This window comes from Alosa pseudoharengus, unplaced genomic scaffold (genome assembly GCF_046254945.1).
Source record: "Alosa pseudoharengus isolate Yale_2024_CS ecotype anadromous, Long Island Sound unplaced genomic scaffold, YU_APseudo_1.1 YU_APseudo_1.1_scf_12, whole genome shotgun sequence".
Classification (NCBI taxonomy): domain Eukaryota; kingdom Metazoa; phylum Chordata; class Actinopteri; order Clupeiformes; family Clupeidae; genus Alosa; species Alosa pseudoharengus.
The window spans coordinates 8,995,609-9,015,065 of record NW_027468587.1 but is presented as its reverse complement, the minus strand read 5'-3'; the positions used below and the strand labels follow the sequence as shown (position 1 = coordinate 9,015,065).

General features: G+C 41.9%; 1 protein-coding gene and 2 long non-coding RNA genes across 8 annotated transcripts; 1 reads left to right on the top strand and 2 right to left on the bottom strand.

Annotated features, from left to right (window-relative positions):
- Positions 1–2,034: 2,034 nt before the first annotated feature.
- LOC143118306 (uncharacterized) lies at positions 2,035–3,221 on the bottom strand. The gene is made up of 4 exons (XR_012986100.1): positions 3,155–3,221; positions 2,834–2,909; positions 2,584–2,716; positions 2,035–2,212 (listed from the first exon to the last, which is right to left on the bottom strand). It is a non-coding gene; the product is annotated as an uncharacterized LOC143118306 (long non-coding RNA).
- Positions 3,222–7,275: 4,054 nt separating this feature from the next.
- Positions 7,276–9,501, bottom strand: LOC143118305 (uncharacterized). 6 transcript variants are annotated; one of them, XR_012986098.1, is made up of 4 exons: positions 9,275–9,501; positions 8,565–8,592; positions 7,926–8,044; positions 7,276–7,578 (listed from the first exon to the last, which is right to left on the bottom strand). It is a non-coding gene; the product is annotated as an uncharacterized LOC143118305 (long non-coding RNA). The 6 variants fall into 6 exon arrangements; XR_012986099.1 differs by lacking the exon at positions 9,275–9,501 and adding an exon at positions 8,677–9,038; XR_012986096.1 differs by having other exon boundaries at positions 7,926–8,592.
- Positions 9,502–16,395: 6,894 nt separating this feature from the next.
- Positions 16,396–18,219, top strand: LOC143118604 (adenosine receptor A2a). Its single transcript, XM_076279630.1, has 2 exons — positions 16,396–16,763; positions 17,361–18,219. Exons 1-2 carry the CDS (start codon positions 16,396–16,398, stop codon positions 18,217–18,219), a joined length of 1,227 nt encoding a protein of 408 aa, XP_076135745.1.
- The last annotated feature ends 1,238 nt before the right edge of the window (positions 18,220–19,457 follow it).

Below are 19,457 nucleotides of genomic sequence, written 5' to 3'. Positions count from 1 at the left end.
ATTCAGGAAGATGATCCAGTGCAAGATCACCCCAATAATTAGTATTTTATATTTCATTTGAAAAAAACTTTTTGGTGTATTTTTGCCCATCCCTGTCTACACCTGTTTTGATGGTCAATGATTTCAATGACACCATGCACACAACATCATAAGCACCTCAATAATCACTATGGCAACCATGCTACTTTCCCACCATAACTGAATGATGCTTTTTACATTACATCTAAAATTTCATCTACACTAAACATGAAAACAGTGAAAAAGTGATGTCTACTCCCACGTTTTCATGGTCACAGATTGCAATGATACCATACAACATCATTAACACCTTATGATCAGATTTCCACCATACAACAGCAGTTAGATACAAACTAGATCTTTTGTCCCTCTTTAAGTATGAATTGTATGTACATCATCCTGCGTTGTTCGATAACATGGGAATTATTAGGACATTTAACAAACCAGCACTTACAGACGTTGTATTGGCCCACATCCATAGACAGATTATGAGCCACTGGGCCCCTGGGCACAGACATGAAAAGGCGGTACACAGGTTGAGTTAAATAGGGGCCCTATATAGGGGCAGCCGTGGCCTACTGGTTAGCACTTCGGACTTGTAACCGGAGGGTTGCCGGTTCGAACCCCGACCAGTAGGTACGGCTGAAGTGCCCTTGAGCAAGGCACAGCGAGGCTCCCCGAGCGTCGCTGTTGTTGCAGGCAGCTCACTGCGCCGGTATTAGTGTGTGCTTCACCTCACTGTGTGTTGAGTGTGTTTTACTAATTCACGTATTGGGATAAATGCAGAGACCAAATTTCCCTCACAGGATCAAAAGAGTATATATACTTATACTTATACTATTATAACACACTGTATCACACATTTGAATGAGGGCCCCTTTCAGAAATGATGGGTGAATAACGTAACCCATGGTATATAAGTATATATACTCTTTTGATCCCGTGAGGGTGTATGATTGAGGGACCCTTTTATGACATATCACACATAGCATCACCTATGTTATTTTACTGAGGGGCCATTTTGGGCCCGATAGGCCCATTCAGTAATGCATGACCATGACCCCTCATGTGATGATCATTTTGGGCCCGATAGGCCCATTCAGTAATGCATGACCATGACCCCTCATGTGATGATCATTTTGGGCCCGATAGGCCCATTCAGTAATGCATGAACATGACCCCTCATGTGATGATCATTTTGGGCCCGATAGGCCCATTCAGTAATGCATGAACATGACCCCTCATGTGATTATCATTTTGGGCCCGATAGGCCCATTCAGTTATGCATGAACATGACCCCTTACACTGGGTGAAAAGGCTCTGAATCAGGGAATATTCATAGTGATATATTTCCTTATATGTGTAATATCAGGAAATATATTGGTTGATATGCTCCTGATATTTTAGTGCCAATTGCCATATCAGAAGCATATCAAAAGTCCTGAATGGGACTGCGACGACATTCAAGATATCCAGACTTCATATTCTCACCTGATATGATCCATGTTTCAAGTATTAGCTACTTATATGACCCCGGACACCTCTTGTTCTTGTTCCCATATATCCCCTGATATGTCAAACATGGGACTACGCATATACTGCCCATATACTGCCAGGCACATCTAATTTCGCAGGCATTTATGTGTATGCCTTTATTTGCTTTTCCATAGGCTTTATGCCTTTATTTTTTAAATTAATCCTGTGATTTATGTATGGTGATTTATGTAATTTTTTTAAACGTGAGATAGTCCTACATAACTAACACTAAGCTTATTGTGCAACTTTAACTTAAATGATATTTCATATTAATTTTACATACACTTAATTACATTATTTACTTTGAATTACACCTGCTAAATCCCAATGACTTATTTTACTTTACCATGAAAATTCATATAAGACTGGCAATAAAATTTGTTACATGGCCTTTATTGTATTTATCAATCAATATTCAAATCAACATGGCTTTCTCGCCTGCAGTAGGGGGCTTACGCAGTGACACTCGCGCCCTCTCAATGACCTGCCTCAAGTGAGAACAGAGACTTCTGCTTGACTACAGTGGTTTAAACAGTCCATGGTCTGGGTGTGAAATGTCCTTTAAAACATTTTGGGCCCTTGTCCGTACTCTTCTGGTATACAGTAGATGGTAGGGAGAGGTGCTCTGATGGTCCTTTTGGCAGTAAAAGTGAGGTGTCTGTAAAAAGAGAAAGAAAGTATATGTTACAATTGACCCTGTCCATGAATATAATTAACTCAGCTTGTGTGACAAATAAAAGCAAACCCACAATAGCAGCCTAGACGTCAGGTGCAATAGTTAGAAGTAATGGAGATATGTATTACAGTTGTGCTCATAAGTTTACATAACCTTAGCATACACATACATTTAAAAATCATCTGATCTTAATGCCTTAATTTTAAAAAATGAGGAAAAATCCAACCTTTAAGGAACACTTATTTATTTACAATACATTATTCATTCACAAAGAAAATTGTTGTCCTTAAAGGTTGGATTTTTCCTCATTTTTTTAATTAAGGCATTAAGATCAATTTCCAAAAGTATCATACCTAATTGCAACACTGTCTGCAGAAGCTCTTGCCTTCTTGCTTAAACCACCTTTCTGATGCCTAACATAGATCCTCCCCCATCTGACGTGCAGTGCCAGCCTCTGGCTCCAGGCTGGGACTTGCTGGATGGCACCTAAAAAAATAAAACAGCAATTGCTATACATTATGTTATTGTTGATTACGATAAAAATCAAACATTAAAAAATAAGTTGGTAAGTCAATCAGGTGTTAAAACAAAAATGATAATTACCTTATGAAGGCACCCTTGCCACCATCACCATCAATGTTAATTCTTGATATCAGTTTATTTGTGAGGGTTTCAGTTTCTGTAAATAGAAAATAAGATTTAACTCAATTATGATTATGCTCAGTTTGGCATATATTCATCACATTATTTACATTACCACCAACATAATGGTAAACATGGCTAAACTTCAAAATTCAAGACTATTATTAAAAGCTACAATAATGATGATTAGTTTCTGTATTAATGCATTACATTGCACATTTGTCAAACAAATTAGAGTGTGCACAGTGACATAGCCCTCATTCAAAACACACAAACACTTACAGCATGTTGAGGGCAGCAGCCATGGCTTCCAGACATAGTCAAGTAGCATGTAGTAGTAGCAGGACAGACCGACTTTGCCCTGGTCTGTTGATGGAGCCCACTACAGTCATAACAACAAACAGACACATGAAAAAAAGGGGATAAACTAAACACAGCAACAGACACAAATACATGCAAACACATTATAATGTAATTTGCTATTCTACGTGTGTGTCTGTCTGTCTCTACCTGGTGAGTGAACTCTTGCGGGATTGAAACCTCTTTTGTATGGAAGTGGCACACATTTGGAATATTCCAGAATGTACTCAGTGTTCTCAGGGAAGCAGTCCTCACAACTCACCAGTGTTGGGCAAGTTACTTCAAAATCATAATGTATTATGTATTACTTATTACTGTCTTTTAAAAGTAATTTGTTACATTATAATATTACTGTCTCTGAATTGTAAGGCATTACACTACTATTGCATTACTTTTAAGTTACTTTCACCAAAATATCTAGAAATATGGATTTGCCATTCTAAATGCAGTTTATTACGCTCAATGCAGCTTGCTCTTCCAATGGAGGGAGATGTGGTTTAGCATAATGAGTGAGCTAGGTTTAAGGCTAACAACAGTAGAATGCAATAGGCGCAGTGCTCATGATGCAATACAAGGAACATCATAGTCAGAATTTTGTTAAAAACCGACAAAAGGTCAAAGTCTGCTAAATTGTGATAGAAATACTGTAACTTTAAGGCCTAGGCCTACTCATTAAAATCAATAGAGAGCCTACTATATTGTAAATCAAAGCTTAAAGGAACCGTATGTAAGATTGTGGCCAAAACTGGTACTACAATCACAATCACACGGTGTATCCCCTTCCCCTCCCCTCTGACTGGCAGAGTTGGCAACCGGATGATGAAACACTACTGACTTTGTGATTAGTAGATAGGTGGAGGGTGGCGCATTAGGCCAAAACACAACATGACAACATCAACATCAGTTGAGGGCTGCAACTTCACTTTTTAAATGACAATATCCTGGCCAGACTACTGTTGTCAGTGATATAAGTATTTGAAATGAACATGATATCTTAATGTCTAGTGACATATCAGGGCAATTTTATGATTCATTGAAATACATTTTTTACATACGGTTCCTTTAATAAAGACATGTCAAGATGGTGGCCTGCTGGCCATTTCGGTGCCCTAAGTGAGTGGCTTTGAGTGAGTGACATTTAAATGATAACTCAAACACTCAAACACCTGTGTGTTTTTAAACATTAATTTCTGAAGAAATTATGTTTTACCTATAAATGGTGCACTGTCACTTTAAGAGCATTGATCTTTACGTTGTCATAATGCCCTTTTGCCAGCTCTTGTTTAGGCTACAAGCCTTATTTGTTTGAGTTACATTGATAGCACAATATTAACAATAATATGCACAATGTTAAGTTGTTTGAAGCAACCTTCATTGCTTTGGAAATGGAAGTATGCAATGACATGTTGCTTCACATTTCGTTTTGCGAATACAAGTGAATGAGCCTGGTATCCACCTAGCTATCTGAATGGAATGCGTTTCAGTCGACTCAGCATATCATGTGCTTCATGTAGCCTAAATGCTTGGAAAACGAATTATTGAAGACCCACCAATTCTAGTAGGCTACAACGTGGTGATTGAGAGAACCCAAAAGTTATCAAACTTGCATGTAACATCGTGTTAGTGCATTTTGACATTGTAAACGTTATTGATGAAGAGTGAAACGCAGTTTGCAATAAAGCTACTATTCATTGGTTACATTTGGGTGCCCCCTCTGTCCTTTGGTGCCCAACGCAAAGTACGTGATGCGCGTGGTGGGAGCGGTGGCACTGCCAGGCTACACAATCTTTTTCTGCATTTCTATCCCGTTATTCTCTTCAATTCAAGTTCACAGCACAAAGCTGACATGCACAACAGCATAGTTTGTGTTTTATCAAGAATCAAAAAGATTAGCGTGGCACTACTTTAGATGTTTCATTAATTTACTTGTGCTATTTCGCGAGGCATAGAGAGATCTTTCGGTTTCGCACACAAAGTGCACTAACTATTATGTTCTTCATAGCCTTGTCTCTGACAAGCTGAAAATAATGAGCGTAGGCTTATGTCCATCCCGCAAATAGAGTCCGCCTGCGAGTTTGCTGCAGCAATCATATTCAACCAGTATCAGGAGATAACGTTCTACTATTTTGCGCTGATTTTTTCTCCTCTGTTGTTCTCGCGTGGTGTGGTGGCAAATATGTATCAAAACAAAACACCACTTAATTTCGGGTTAAATGCATTGTAACGCGCGTTACTGAAGTTTGTACCGAGTAAAATATTACCCAATTTTTTTTTGTAATGCCTTACATTACCACGTTACCGCAAACAGCAATATATTACAGTAATTACATTACTTTTGTAACGCGTTACACCCAACACTGCAACTCACTGCCTGCAAACAGAGAACAGAGGGAAATTAAGATTAATAAATGGCAAAATAAGCTTACACATAACATGAAAAGACTATCACTGAAGCACTAATGCCCTCACATGCATCTTAAATGAACACATGCCTTGGCACAAGTCAGGTACAACCAAATAAGGGCTATGAAATGAAGAACATTTTGCCTAATGCTACCCATAACGTTACATCAGAAACCTTTGACAAGATTTGGCTTTCAAGCTTTACTCAAAAGACTACAATCTTTCAATAATCTTACCCAAATCTGGTCAAGTCTTCTGGTGTAAGGATGGCTTAATATAACACTAGTTGCTATAGGTTACCCTTCACAAACTAAAGATCCCTTCACTTGTCGGCATCATATTGAGGTAGCTACGTCAACCCCCTGTTCACGTTAGCCTGCATAGTCATTAGCAGCCACTATAAATGTAGCTAGAAGCAGAGACGGTTGATAAAGCGAGACGATTCACAGAAGGGTTCTTCCTGTTCCCCTATGACGTAGGGTTCACTAGCGCCACGCCTTTTTAGGAGACTAGCGAGAGATTCTTTACACTGTGGCCCTATGGAAGAAATCATTTTTTCTCGGATTATGCCCCAGCCCTTAATTATACAGCTCGAGATTGGGCATTTTAATGCATTTTCTGTAATTCACATGTGTTCCTTACATTCTGACATCGACATGGCGTTTTTCAGATGAACAGTTAATGAGAAAAACGACTTTGTTTGCCACTTGTCTGTCTGTTTCTGTAACCCACTGGCACGCGATCTACTAAGTAGCCGAAGGTTCTCTGGAATAAGTTACCGTTGCTTACCACTTCGATGTTGATCACTCAATCGCGAAAATGGATTGCGTTCAAATAGGCTGTATAGCAGACGGCCATACACATAAACTAGGGCAGTGGTTTCTCAACCTTTTTTCAGTGATGTACCCCCCTGTGAAATATTTTTTCAGCCAAGTAGCCTTCCCCCTAACCAGCGCAAAGCATTTTTGGTTGAGAAAAAAAAGATTTAAAACAGAGCACTGTGCCATCAGTGTCTAATTTATTAAACTTTGGAACTAATAAACACATACAAAATTCAAACATTTGGATAGTAATCCATGACTACATTTATTGCAAATTATTTGTATATTTTAAAATCTCACGTACCCCCATTTGAGAACCACTGTACTATAGTATTGCATATTATTGTTTAACAAGTAGGTCATATCACATAATAATCTGGACAGCCAGGGGTGCGTTTCCCAAAACCATAGTTTGCATTGTAACCAACAAAGTAGCTAACTTAGTTAGCAACTATGGTTATGGGAAACGTGCCCCTGGTTAACAAGTTGCTAACTAGCACACCTAACCAGACGTCTGCTTTCTCAATTAGCCTTACCTCTGATGTTTGATAAAGTAGCGCCAATCGATGTATCCCACAGCGCCGCCACACGGCCATATCTTTAGGCCTACTACCCACGCAAATTACAATGGAAATACACCACTTATTTTTTCATTGACATAAGGCTTAAAATATGATGAACACTGGCATTTCTCTTTCAGATACCATATTATTGAACTAGTAGAAGAAAGAGGTAGCTTGTTAATATAAGGAGTGCCGACTTGTCCATCCGATCCAAACAAGTAAACCTGAGGAAAGGAGGGTATAAAGTGTGTGAGGCTAACTTTGAATGGTATGGTTTTATTTGAAATTCACATTTTCAACAAATCCCACAATTTAACACCTGCATACATAGCCACATTCTGCAGTCTACCCACAAGGAAAAGAATAGCACAACTGCCCTAAACCCCCTCCATCAACTGCCAGTAGATGTGTCCTGCATTGAGTGGTAGTTATGCATTTACAAAACTAAATACTGTTATTGTCTTTGAATTAACTAACATCCTGAATGGAGTGTAGGAAAGCAGGATCTCTTCGTTTGGTTGGATGAAGGTTGAAGTCATATGGCCAGCATTTACAGCACCTAAAACAGAGACAACACCACGCAAAGTAAAAAAAACAAAAAAAACAACATGAATTACAATTATGTTCTTATGTTCTTGAAATTAAGTTACTACACCTGCACATTGCTTTGCTTAATATGATCCTTCATACTATAAATGCTGTGATAACACAATAGGACTGAAGACTATGATACAGCTGGAGAGGCTGCCAAGTTAGGCAAATACTACGACTGACTTCTTTGAGGCCATGAACAGGCTTTTTGATGTCTTAAATTCACGGTATAAATGTCCATTCAAATCCCCTACTCCAGTTTTAGCATCAGTCAAATTGTGATTACAGCACTTGATTACAAACACAAACACTTACTTCTCAGGCGCATCTCTGACCCCAATCCATGGCGTCGTCCTATAGGACCACAAAGCAGACATCAGATCCACCATCTTACGGAGAGCCTTCAGTGGATTGAGTCTTGGACCTTCAGGTTGCTAGAGAACAATACATATAGTGCAGCAATCATTCTCAGTGTGTTAACTAATGTTGAATAATAGATCTTTTTTTCCATACAGAGGGAAGTTTAAATCTAGTTACAGAGTTTCATAGTGACAGGCTGTTGGTCGAAACATGTTGGCCAATGCAGCCAAAAAGGCTTTTCCTTTGGAGTGCCTTTTGTAGAATTAGTTTCAACTTTATTTTGGTAGTGTTTCATGAAGTCTTCAGGTCTGATTGTTAGTAGCCTATATGAAATTATATTTGATATGTTTAACTTTGAAAGTCTGTAACTTGTATAGGGCAATTCCACGCAAAACTGTCACATCCATAATGCCAACTAAATACCATGGCATTGTGTTGGTGTTATGGATGTTACAGTTTTGCGTGGAATTGCCCTATACATTTGAATGGCCACAAGAGCGGACAGTTACAGAACACAGTACATAGCATTGACTTATCCTCTGAATAACACAGGTTCAAGTTCATTCCTCCCTGTCATCGCGGGTTCATCCTCACCATCCATAGCGTCCTGCTCGTCCAACAACTGGGGAGAGAATTAGCAAACATGACGTTCATTTTAGTGCTGCTTGATAAGGGTGTGCAAGACCATCCGAGAAAAACTACTCACAACTGATGTAACGTTATTCAACACAATCGTTGAGCGCCACCCTGACTACACATTTGCCATCAGAGACAAACTTAATACAAAAATATGTAATGTGCAGGATCGGGGCAGAGATCAGTAGAGAAAATCGTCGCGTCATCAAGGACAGACAGAGAATATGGCGTAAAACTAAATGTTTCACTAGCTGCTACGCTAGGCGGATAATAAAATTCAGTGCACCAACAACTGTGTACATACGGTAGCTACTCATTTTTTACTAGCAACTAAACACATTTCAAAACTGCTAAATCAATGTCGCTTGCAGTAGATCTGATCCACAAGCTATAGTGATGCCGATTTAGGTAGAGCAAATATCAGGTTCGTAAATTATCTTTGTAGTGCTAGCCTAACTACCAAATTAATCTGGTAGCTAGTGCCTCAGCTAGCTCTGCTATCGGTATCAGATGGTTAGCTAGCTAACGTCAACTAACGTTACTCCTCAATGAGCTAATAATAATAATGTTATTACCTAAACTCCGCAGACATTTTACTACATAGATAACTCGTTACACTGACACAGACTAATCACAAATACCTTGCCACATTTCAAACTGCCACTTACCTGGAAATCAGACCGCATCTTGCCACGACGATGTACCAAATTCAGTCACCCAGGCCAGCTCCAGTTGGTCACAGCAAGAGAGAGGCGCGAAAATGAAAAATATTTGACGTTTTCATCAACGAGGTAGCGTCAGCGCATTCTGACCACGCCTTTTTAGGAGGCAGGAACTGTGTACAATTCCATTCCATTGTAGAAGCCTGTGCTGCTTTATCTTTGTATATTAAGGATCTTTGCTAGAAGTTATAGCTAGGTTAGCTAACCTACTCGTGCCTGATAGCCTTGGCCATTTCATTCAAACTAAAACTTTACATCCATAACGAAATCTCAGACAGAGTTATTGTTGAATATGATATTACTACCATTCCAGATATTCCATACAATGGTAAAGTTAGTTATTGGAAAAGTTAACATTAACAGCTAGCAGCTAACGTTAGCGATGTTAGCTCGCTAGCAAACGTTAACGTTAGCTGATTCTAACATGACGGTTAACAAACGGTTTTGGTTAACATTAATGCTAAAAACAGTATTTTCCTAATTAATTCCAGTTTTCAAATGACATACAAAAGTACTTTAGTTCTTACCTTGGATATGATGACGGCAGAGTTTGTACAGCTTGCAGTCAGATCCATGACAGAAAAGTGACAGTTGAAATCACCACCAGTGGCAAGGAGTTCGTTGAAAAGTCAGTCGGTGGGGGATGGGTAGAAGCTATGCTGTGTGTGCGCATGCGCTTATCGAGAGGCAAAGCATAAGAAATCGTGGAAATTATTAGGCCTGCATATTTTAGAAAATAATCCAAACCTCATTATTACTAAATACTAATGCATATGTGGTGTTTGATGTTGGCATACATATTTTGAATCATTATGTGATTTTGCCCTTCATTTTGGTTGATAAAATTCAAGATTTATGTGTAATAATGAGCAAATCTACGTTTTCAGAGACACAACGTGTTGCAGCACTAATTGAAATGCCCACTACCTCATTAATCAATGTATTTATACCTTCCTACCTCCCAGCAGAGACTTGAAATACAAATGATTACATAGGTCTGCATTGCTATGCTATTTACTATTTGTAAATGTACTATTCGGAAACACCCCAAAATTCAGTAAATTAGTATTTTATTGAAACTATACCCATAAGAGATATTCCAAGAGATCAAAACATCATGATTACCAATCACATATTACCTTTACATTCAAGGAATACCATATGAAAATTGTTCACATCACCACATGTACCCAGCTTAACATAAATATTATAATTTTATAATGTCCAGGGCACATGAAATACATACAGTAATTTCCTGTGTATTAGCCGTATTGTGCATTCAGTAAATTAGTATTTTATTGAAACTATACCCATAAGAGATATTCCAAGAGATCAAAACATCATGATTACCAATCACATATTACCTTTACATTCAAGGAATACCATATGAAAATTGTTCACATCACCACATGTACCCAGCTTAACATAAATATTATAATTTAAAATGTCCAGGGCACATGAAATACATACAGTAATTTCCTGTGTATTAGCCGTATTGTGCATAAGCCACAGGACAGTGATTTATGCAAGTTAAAAGAAACAAAACCATATGCCATATTAACTGCCCCCGTGTATTAACCTCATAGCTGAATACATTTTGCAAAATCAATGTATAAGCTGCAGCTAATAGTTGGGAAATTATGGTAATTGCATCACAGGTGCTAAAATGATCTGCATTATACATTTCAGTTGTACTTTTGACTAGTAAGAATGTGGGAATGAGATGTAGATGAACTGGTTGGTGAAAATATTCATACTTTACACATTGTTATCATTATGTACAATTATTATTATTATTATTATTATTATTATTATTATTATTATTATTATTATTATACTTAAAATTGTCTTTCATCTGATGTTAAAATAATTTCCATTGAAAAGAAATAATAACTATTTTCCAAGACTTGATTTACAAGTACATACATTTACAACAGTTTTAAAAATTCTACACAGTTAGATCTGATGAGACAGAAACTGAAATTGGATCAATCCATTTTCAGAGGAACATGAGTTCATTTGCATATCTACAGCAGGCAAAGCAACACAAGAGGTTGACATTTACAAGCATGAGTCAAAAAAAAAAAAACACAGGCACATGGCAAGACTATCATGTTAAAGACTGGACATGAGAGAAGTCTTTTGTCACCCTCTTGGACCTCAACCATGGTCATTGGCGACACCTGAGGGGACCCCAAGGACAACCTCTAAAGCATCACTATCAGATAATCTTAACGATTGAATATAATACAGCAACAATCATTGATGGAATGTCTCTGGTCCAGAAGGTCAATAACAATGTCTCAACTTATGCAGACATTGCTGCTGCTATTCATAGCATGATCCGTAAAGAGGCAAAGCAGAGGCAGATCATTTTTTAGATTAAATTAGATTAGATTTAACTTTATTGTCATTGTGCAGAGAACAAGTACAGAGACAACGAAATGCAGTTTGCGTCTAACCAGAAGTGCAAAAAAGCAGAAAAGTGCAATGTGATATACACAGTATAGGCAGGTGGTGCATAGACAGGACAAGAAATATAGTGCAGTGTAGACAGTAGTATACAGTTGTTTTGCATAAGGTGGTTTACAGTAGCATAAATTAAATATAAATATGTGCAGTGTATTAGCAGTTACCTTATAAGAGCAGAATAAATATGGCTATGTATATGAACAATGTATGAACAACATGTACAGGTATGTGCAATGTAGTGGTGGTACCATTATAGTAGTAGTAAGAACAATATAGATATATGCAGTGTATTAACAGAATATATTACAGAAAAACTGAATAAATATGGATATTTAGTATGAACCATATAGACAGATATGTACAGTATGTACAACTATGTGCAGTGTGGTAACAGTACCATTGAGAAACAGTAACATTACAATAGTATTAATAATAAGTGTATGTGCAGGATAAAAAGCAGTAGAATATGGCTATGTACAGTATAAGTGTAATTACAGTATTTGTAAATAAATAGATGGATGGGATAGATGGGGGGGATAGGGTAGTGCAGTTGTGGGGGGGGGCTAGGGGATGTCCGCCTCCTTGTTGTCCCTGTCAAGGTTGCCATGGTCGTGGACACCTCAACAGGCACAGGCAAGGAGGCATCAGGCGGGGGCGGGGCAGGGGGTGATGGGGGCTTAGTTCGTTGGATGTCACCGGGATGCAGAGCTAGAGTTTAGTAGGGTGACAGCCGCAGGAAAGAAGTTTCCTCTGAACCTGCTGGTTCGGATGCAGAGAGACCTGTAACGCCTCCCGGAGGGGACTGGAGTGAACAGTCTGTGGTTGGGGTGAGAACAGTCTTTGATGATGCGTACCTTACGCAAGCATCGCTTGCCCTGGATGGCCTCGATGGAGGGGAGTGAGGAACCGGTGATGTGTTGGGCAGTTTTCACCACCCTCTGCAGTGCTTTCCGGTCATGGGCAGAGCAGTTGCCATACCAAACTGTGACACATTGGTGAGGATGCTCTCGATGTTGCAGCGGTAGACGTTCACCAGGATCTGAGGAGACAGATGGATCTCAGAAAGAAGAGACGCTGGTGAGCCTTTTTGATCAGGGTAGAGGTGTTGAGGGTCCAAGAGATGTCCTCAGAGATGTGGACACCTAGAAACTTAAAGCTGGTGACATGCTCCACCTCAGTCCTGTTGATGAGAATAGGTGTGTGTGTGCTAGCTTTGACTTCCTGAAGTCCACAATGAGCTCTTTGGTCTTCTTGGTGTTGAGAGCCAGGTTGTTATCAGTGCACCACGATGTTAGGTGCTGGACCTTCTCCCTGTAGGCCACACCTCCTGCATGCCAGAGTCATTAAGCAGAAGAACAACCGATACCACCGCTGGATAAAGGAGGCGTTTGAAATAAGAAAGCGGAGCCCAAAGACGATGAACAGAGATGAGGGAGCATATATGCTCTCCCATACCTGGAGTGCCGTCCTGGGGGGCGGCTGACTGACAGCAGGAGGTGTGGTCCACCTGTCAAAAAACTGACAGGTGGATCAAACCTCCGTAACAACATCAGCTGATAAAAACGCGTCACACTACTCCACCGTGTGACCTTCTGATGAAGATGGAAGTATACGTCAAGGTAAAGAAAAAACATCTACCAATATATGTGTATGTGATAAAAGAAAAACCAAACTTATTTATCTCAAGTGTAGACACAATGAATGCAATACAAGTAGTCCAGAATCCGGTTACAAAGGGAGGTATTGATGCCCAGTTCACTGAGTTTGGTGAGGATGATGGTGTTGAACGCTGAGCTGAAGTCAATGAACAGCATTCTTACATAGGTGTTGCTATTGTCAAGGGGGGAATCGAACCCGGGTAGCTGGCGTATGGTGCAGGTGCCCCAGCCAGTTGCGCCACAGCTGGGGCCTATGTATGTCATCATTTAACATTAATTTCAACTCGCAATTGAAAGTAAGGAAGGTAGAATAGTAATGATCAATAAGGTCTGCATTCAGGTATTGCCATAACATGTTGCTCTGAAAACTCAAATTCAAAATCTTTTTTTTGCACATAAATCTTGAATTTTATCAACCAAAATGAAGATCAAAATCACATAATGAGTCAAAATATGTATGCCAACATCAAACACCACATATGCATCAGTAATAATAAGATTTTGATTATTTTCTGGGCTCTTATAGGCGGAATTTCCTTTTTTTTCAAATCAGAGGTCAACTTTGAAGGCCTGTACAGCCACAAAGCTACAAGATCCAACTTGCTATCATACCATTTTATACTCCAGAGATATGTAGCTTTCAAAAAAATATAGTGAGAATTTGCCCCCCCCCCCCCAAGTGGTAGTGACGACCCCCTGTGGCTCATGGACTAATAGGCCCATTCAGTAATGCATGATGATCATGACCCCTCATGTGATAAGTCTGGACGTCATAGTCTGGACGTCACCAGTTTGTCCATAGCCTGCTCTATGCTTTCAGCTTCGCCCATGTGAGAACTCACCTGTGCCAGCAAGCTGCAGCTGTTCACTGAGGACTACAATCACCAGATGTGCGCTTTACTATGCATAGCCTGTGCAACATTGTTGGCTACATACGGTAAGTATGTACACAGTGCCCGTGAGCTACCACTGTTCATTGATCCTCAGTCCTGAATGTGCTTGTCAGTATGCTTGTGCAACTGTCAGACATGTAGCAAACCACCAGTCCCTGTGTATTACCGGGTGATGATCTCTCAATTAGTTTTGGTTTGACCAGTATGCATTATGATTTTTTTACCAGGTTTGACCAGTATGCATTATGATTTTACTATCGGAAATCACAGTGATGACCTCGGTCCCACGGTTTTATGTATGTTGAGTGAACCTTTGTACAATTCAAACAATGCTTTCCCCCCACCTTTTTTCCACCACTAAACCAATATGAACGCTTCATTCTGAATATAGGCTATAAAATCTATTGCCGCTGTTGGGGGACTGCTTGTGATTCTTTTCAAAGAGCGGACTGTGAGATAAGCGGTCCGCCTCTCTTGTCTCTTGTCCGTTACCCACACTCATTTCCTCCCCATCATCTCGGCTTTTGTTTACCTAAAGATTGGGATTGTGAGTGTCCTTGTGTGTGTCTTCGGTGTGTTTTTAGGGCATGCTGGTGTGTGTGTGTGTGTGTGTGTGTGTGTGTATGTATGCACCTGTGAGTGTGTATATAGGTTTATGTGTGTAACTGTGATTGCTGATTACTTGTGATGGTGCCCTTTGCACATCTCTGATAGAAAGGGCAGACCTGCTCTTGCATTGACACTATTGATATGTTTACATAGGCTGGCTTGCGTAAGAAGTTGGTGTGTTTGTGTGTGTGTGTATGTAAGAGGGAGAGAGTGTGGTTATGATTTTAAACTCATCCATGAAGGCAGCAGACTTGTAAGTAAGTGGTGAGATAGATACTCAGCAGATTAAAAAGCGAAGAGAAATTGGCTACCATTCACTTCCCTGGGGCCCAAGCCAACATCCACACAACAGCAATTTACACCCCACATCTTGGAAAAAGGTAGGCTAGGTGTAATTAACCCTTTATTCATCCCATCAGTAATTAATTAATTGATTTGTTTTGTTTGTTTACATTTCATTCATTCACATTCCTTTTCAATTCACTGCCTTTTCAATTGGTGCAACCTCAGTCTATTACTTCAGGTCTACAGAAGTCTTGCAAGTGTTTGGTTGCATCTCGGTGCTTAATTAATTTACTCAAGTAATTAATTGTTTGGAAAAACCTACCAGCGACTAATGCACAGTAGAAGAGCTGTATAAAGAGATGACTTCTAACCCATTAATTATTGGAGTTAATCCTGTAAGAGCAGTGCAAAGGGAGAAGTCGGGGCTTCAGCGGCGCCCAAGCCAAAGACTTGTGGATTAAAAGATAGCCTAATTGTCATCCATTAGCATGGTATGCGGGTGGGAGTTATGTAAGTGATTACTGTCACGAAGCGCTGAAAAGGGCAAACTCATTATGATAAACAGACAGGTGGCATATTGAAGAGCTTAGCTGGTTATTTTAGAATCCATTTGAGTTTCTTTTCCACTTCTTCCTCTGCCCCTTTCCTTCATGCTATTGTCAGCGAAGGCATTGAAATGGCCTGTCTGTCAAAGTTGAGTTGCGCATGAGAAAGATGGAGAAAGAGATAGAGAAGGAGAGAGAAAGAGTGAGAGAGAATGACAGAGAAAGAGAGAGTGAGAGAGAGAGATGCGTACGTGATATGTTTCTCATGTAGAGCAGTGGTGTCTGTGTGTGGCTTCACCTTGCGTTTGCATAGCGCTCTGACAGTGTTTGCATTGAGCTCACATCCCCCATGGTGAATAAAGTGTCACATTAGGCGCCCGCTAACCTTTTCACTCAGAAGGCAGACCTGCGGTGCCGTGGTGCATACTGAGCGCCTCTCAGAGTTCCTCTTTTGTGCCCTCTGTCCGTCAAGCCATCATCCTTTCATCCATCCCTCCAATGATCAATCCCATTCATTCACTCTCTCTTTCTATCAGTGTTTTTTTTGGGTGCTTCTGTGTTTTCTGATACTTGTTGCCATCCCCCCCCCCCGTTCTCCCTCAGGCATGGTGCACGTGTGGCTGAACGCCGTGTGCCAGTGCGTGCTGGCGGTGTGTGTGATGGGCGTGAGCGTGCGCCTGTGCGTGCCACGCGCTGGCGGTGGGCCCGGGGGACCTCGTGGCTGGCGTGACGGTGGCAGGGGCGGCGGAGGCTGCAGCGTGGCGTCCGGTCTGAGGCAGTGCCTGGGCTGGGTGAGCACCGTGGGCAACGTCGTGGCCGTGCCCATCTTGGTGCTGCTCAGCTTGCGCACGCCGCAGTGCCTCTACACGTGCATCACCCTGGTGTGCTGCCCCCTGCTGGTCAGACAGTTCAAGATGTTCCTGATGCTGCTGCTCACGCTCAACGCCCACCTCCAGCACAGGCTGGGGATCAGGTAAGGGACACCTGGGCAGGTGTAGGTAAGATGGGGAGGGGGAAGATCATTGGAGGGGAAAAATATTGATTTTTGATCAACAGAGCAATTATCTGTAGGTGGGTAGTTATTACAGCATTGGGTTGACAGGGAGTTTGGCATATTTGGATGCAAAGAAAGCCAGAGGGCAGATTTGGTTTTAATGAGTCATAACTGGCTGAGGCTAAATTTTGGAAGCAGGTGTGTAAACTGTATCTACACCAATTTTCAGTCTTGAGCAGATGCAGGTAAGACGCATGTTGAGGATTGATAGAGTAAGGTTTCTGGTTTCCTGGTTTCCAACAATGAACTATTTTGGTTGGATCAAGGTGGTGTCAGTTTGAATAATAGAGTACCGAAGCCATGACGTAGCGTTGCCAAGGCAGCAATTTCACTGGATCTAAACCATAGACTGTATATATAGAACTATATATACAGTCTATGATCTAAATAAATCAATCTACCATTATAAATCACCATAGCGGTGGCTTTCTTAATCTACTCTCAAAGCTCATATTCCTTGAATTGAAATGAGGACACATTTTCAATGAGCATGTGAATACACTGTGTGTGAAGCAGGTATGAGGCCTTGGTGACACGCCCGCGCGTTCTGTGTCTGGTGCTGCTCAGCTGGTTGGTGTCCGTGGTGACGGCCTTCGCCCAGTTCATCGGCAGGAAAGCCCGGGACAGCTGGGGCGTCTCTGAAGGCAGCAGCACCGCGGAGATGGGCTTGGGGCGGCCGCAGGGCGGCAACTGGAGCTCCCCCTTCCTGCCGCCCACCAAGCCCCCGTACCCGCAGGACCGCTCCGTCATCGGCAAGTACCTGCCCTACGGCGGCTTCCTGTCCAAGTTCCTGATCACCTACACGGACAACTTCACGTACGCGGAGATCCACGGCAGCCACTGGGGCGTGTGCGCGGCCGACACCGTCCTCAGTCCGGCCTACATGGTCTACGTCTACAGCGTCACAGTCTTCCTGGTTCCCGCGCTGGTCATGCTGGCCATCTACCTGGACCTGATGTGCGTGGCGCCGCGAACGGGCCCGGGCCCGGGCTCCCGGGTCTTGGCGTCGGGCAAGAGTGCGCTGCACGCCCACTCCCGCTCGGTGGCGCTGTCGCTCTCCCTGCTGGTGCTGCTCTGCCTGCCCATGCACGTGGCGCATGCGCTCCAGCTCTTTGCTCCGGGCAAGCCGCCGACGCCCTGGGCCACCCTGCTGGTGTCGCTGCTGTTCCAGTCGTACGGCCTGGTGCCACCGCTGCTGTTCATGAAGGAGAGGGGGGAGGGGGAGGGGAGCGCGGTGGAGCCGGCTGGGGGGGCGACAGCCCCCTCGGCCCGGGGGAAGGCCGTGGGGAGGGCCTTCTGTATCGCCATGCAAGCGTGCGCCTCTTGTTGCCCCCACAGCCCTGGCCCAAAAGCCAAGGTGTGTCCCGAGGTGTGAGCTGCTGGCGGAAAACATGACACACACACACACACACAGGATGTCGTCATCCTTCTCAGAATAACTAGTGTCTGAGTCTGACACAGGTCTTGGGCTCCCTACTTGCATAATTTCTCACATCTCATCGCATTAGCATCGCCTACTCAAACAAGCCACAGGAGTCAACAGCGAGAAGTTTCCAATATTAACGAGATCCAATTCTAATCCTGAGCTATGGCGAGATTAACAGCCAACATGCGTTTGTACACAGATGGGAATCGATCTGAGTATGTTTAATTAAACAAATTGTAATAACCTATCTAGTGTGGGAGAACTTATTATTGTGTTGAAACATAATTAACCTCTCTGTGACACAATTTTTTATTGCGGTTTTGATTAAATGTGTGGTTTTTATGCTCCACTTTTAATAAAAGGCTTGCTGACAGTAATTGGATTGTTCTTCTTGTGCTTTGTGCAGTGTTGGTGTGAAAAATTACTGTGGGAAATAGTCATTTACACAAAGGGGGTGTGTGGATAAGGGTCTTTTGCTCTGTCTCTTCTCTTTCTCTTTCACGCTCCTCTCTCTTGCGCAACCTTTCTCTAATGCAGTGCTGCAGTTATTTGCTTAGATCCGTCAATGAATAGTGGGTGGAGGTGGAAGTGGGAGCCTTGGGTGAATGGGGGGGGGGGGGGGTGGGGGGTGTACAATGAAATTTCTGCCAACCTGAAAGCCCATTCAATTGTTCCTTTCGCCTGAAAGGTTCTGACTTCCTGACGACGTGCGTGCTTCCCGTCGCTAGCGCTAACAACAGCCACTTCAATCAATCACAGCAGCTCCACGGATGGCTGGGCCACCACAGCCACCGCCCATCGTCAAAAACAGATTAATAAATAGACTGCAGCTTTCAGTCACCTTGCCATCATGATGGGTAACTCACTTTCTACTCACTTTCAACTGCACTGCAAGGTGGAGCTCACAGAACACCCTTCAGTAGTGTACTTCATTCCTGTGACGTCAGAACAATACGGTGCTTTATTCCCTGGGAACAATGGATGGATGGATGGAATGGATGCATACACTGCATAGAACTGTGAACTAAATATAAAGCTTTCTGCCATCATTCCCTGTAGAGAGTCACACATCACAAAACCAACTCCCTCTATACCATGTATATGTAATTACCGGTACAGTACATTGTGCATTGTTTTCATGTTGTGCAAATGGGCCATGGAGGGATTTTTCAGGATAGCCTATGTTC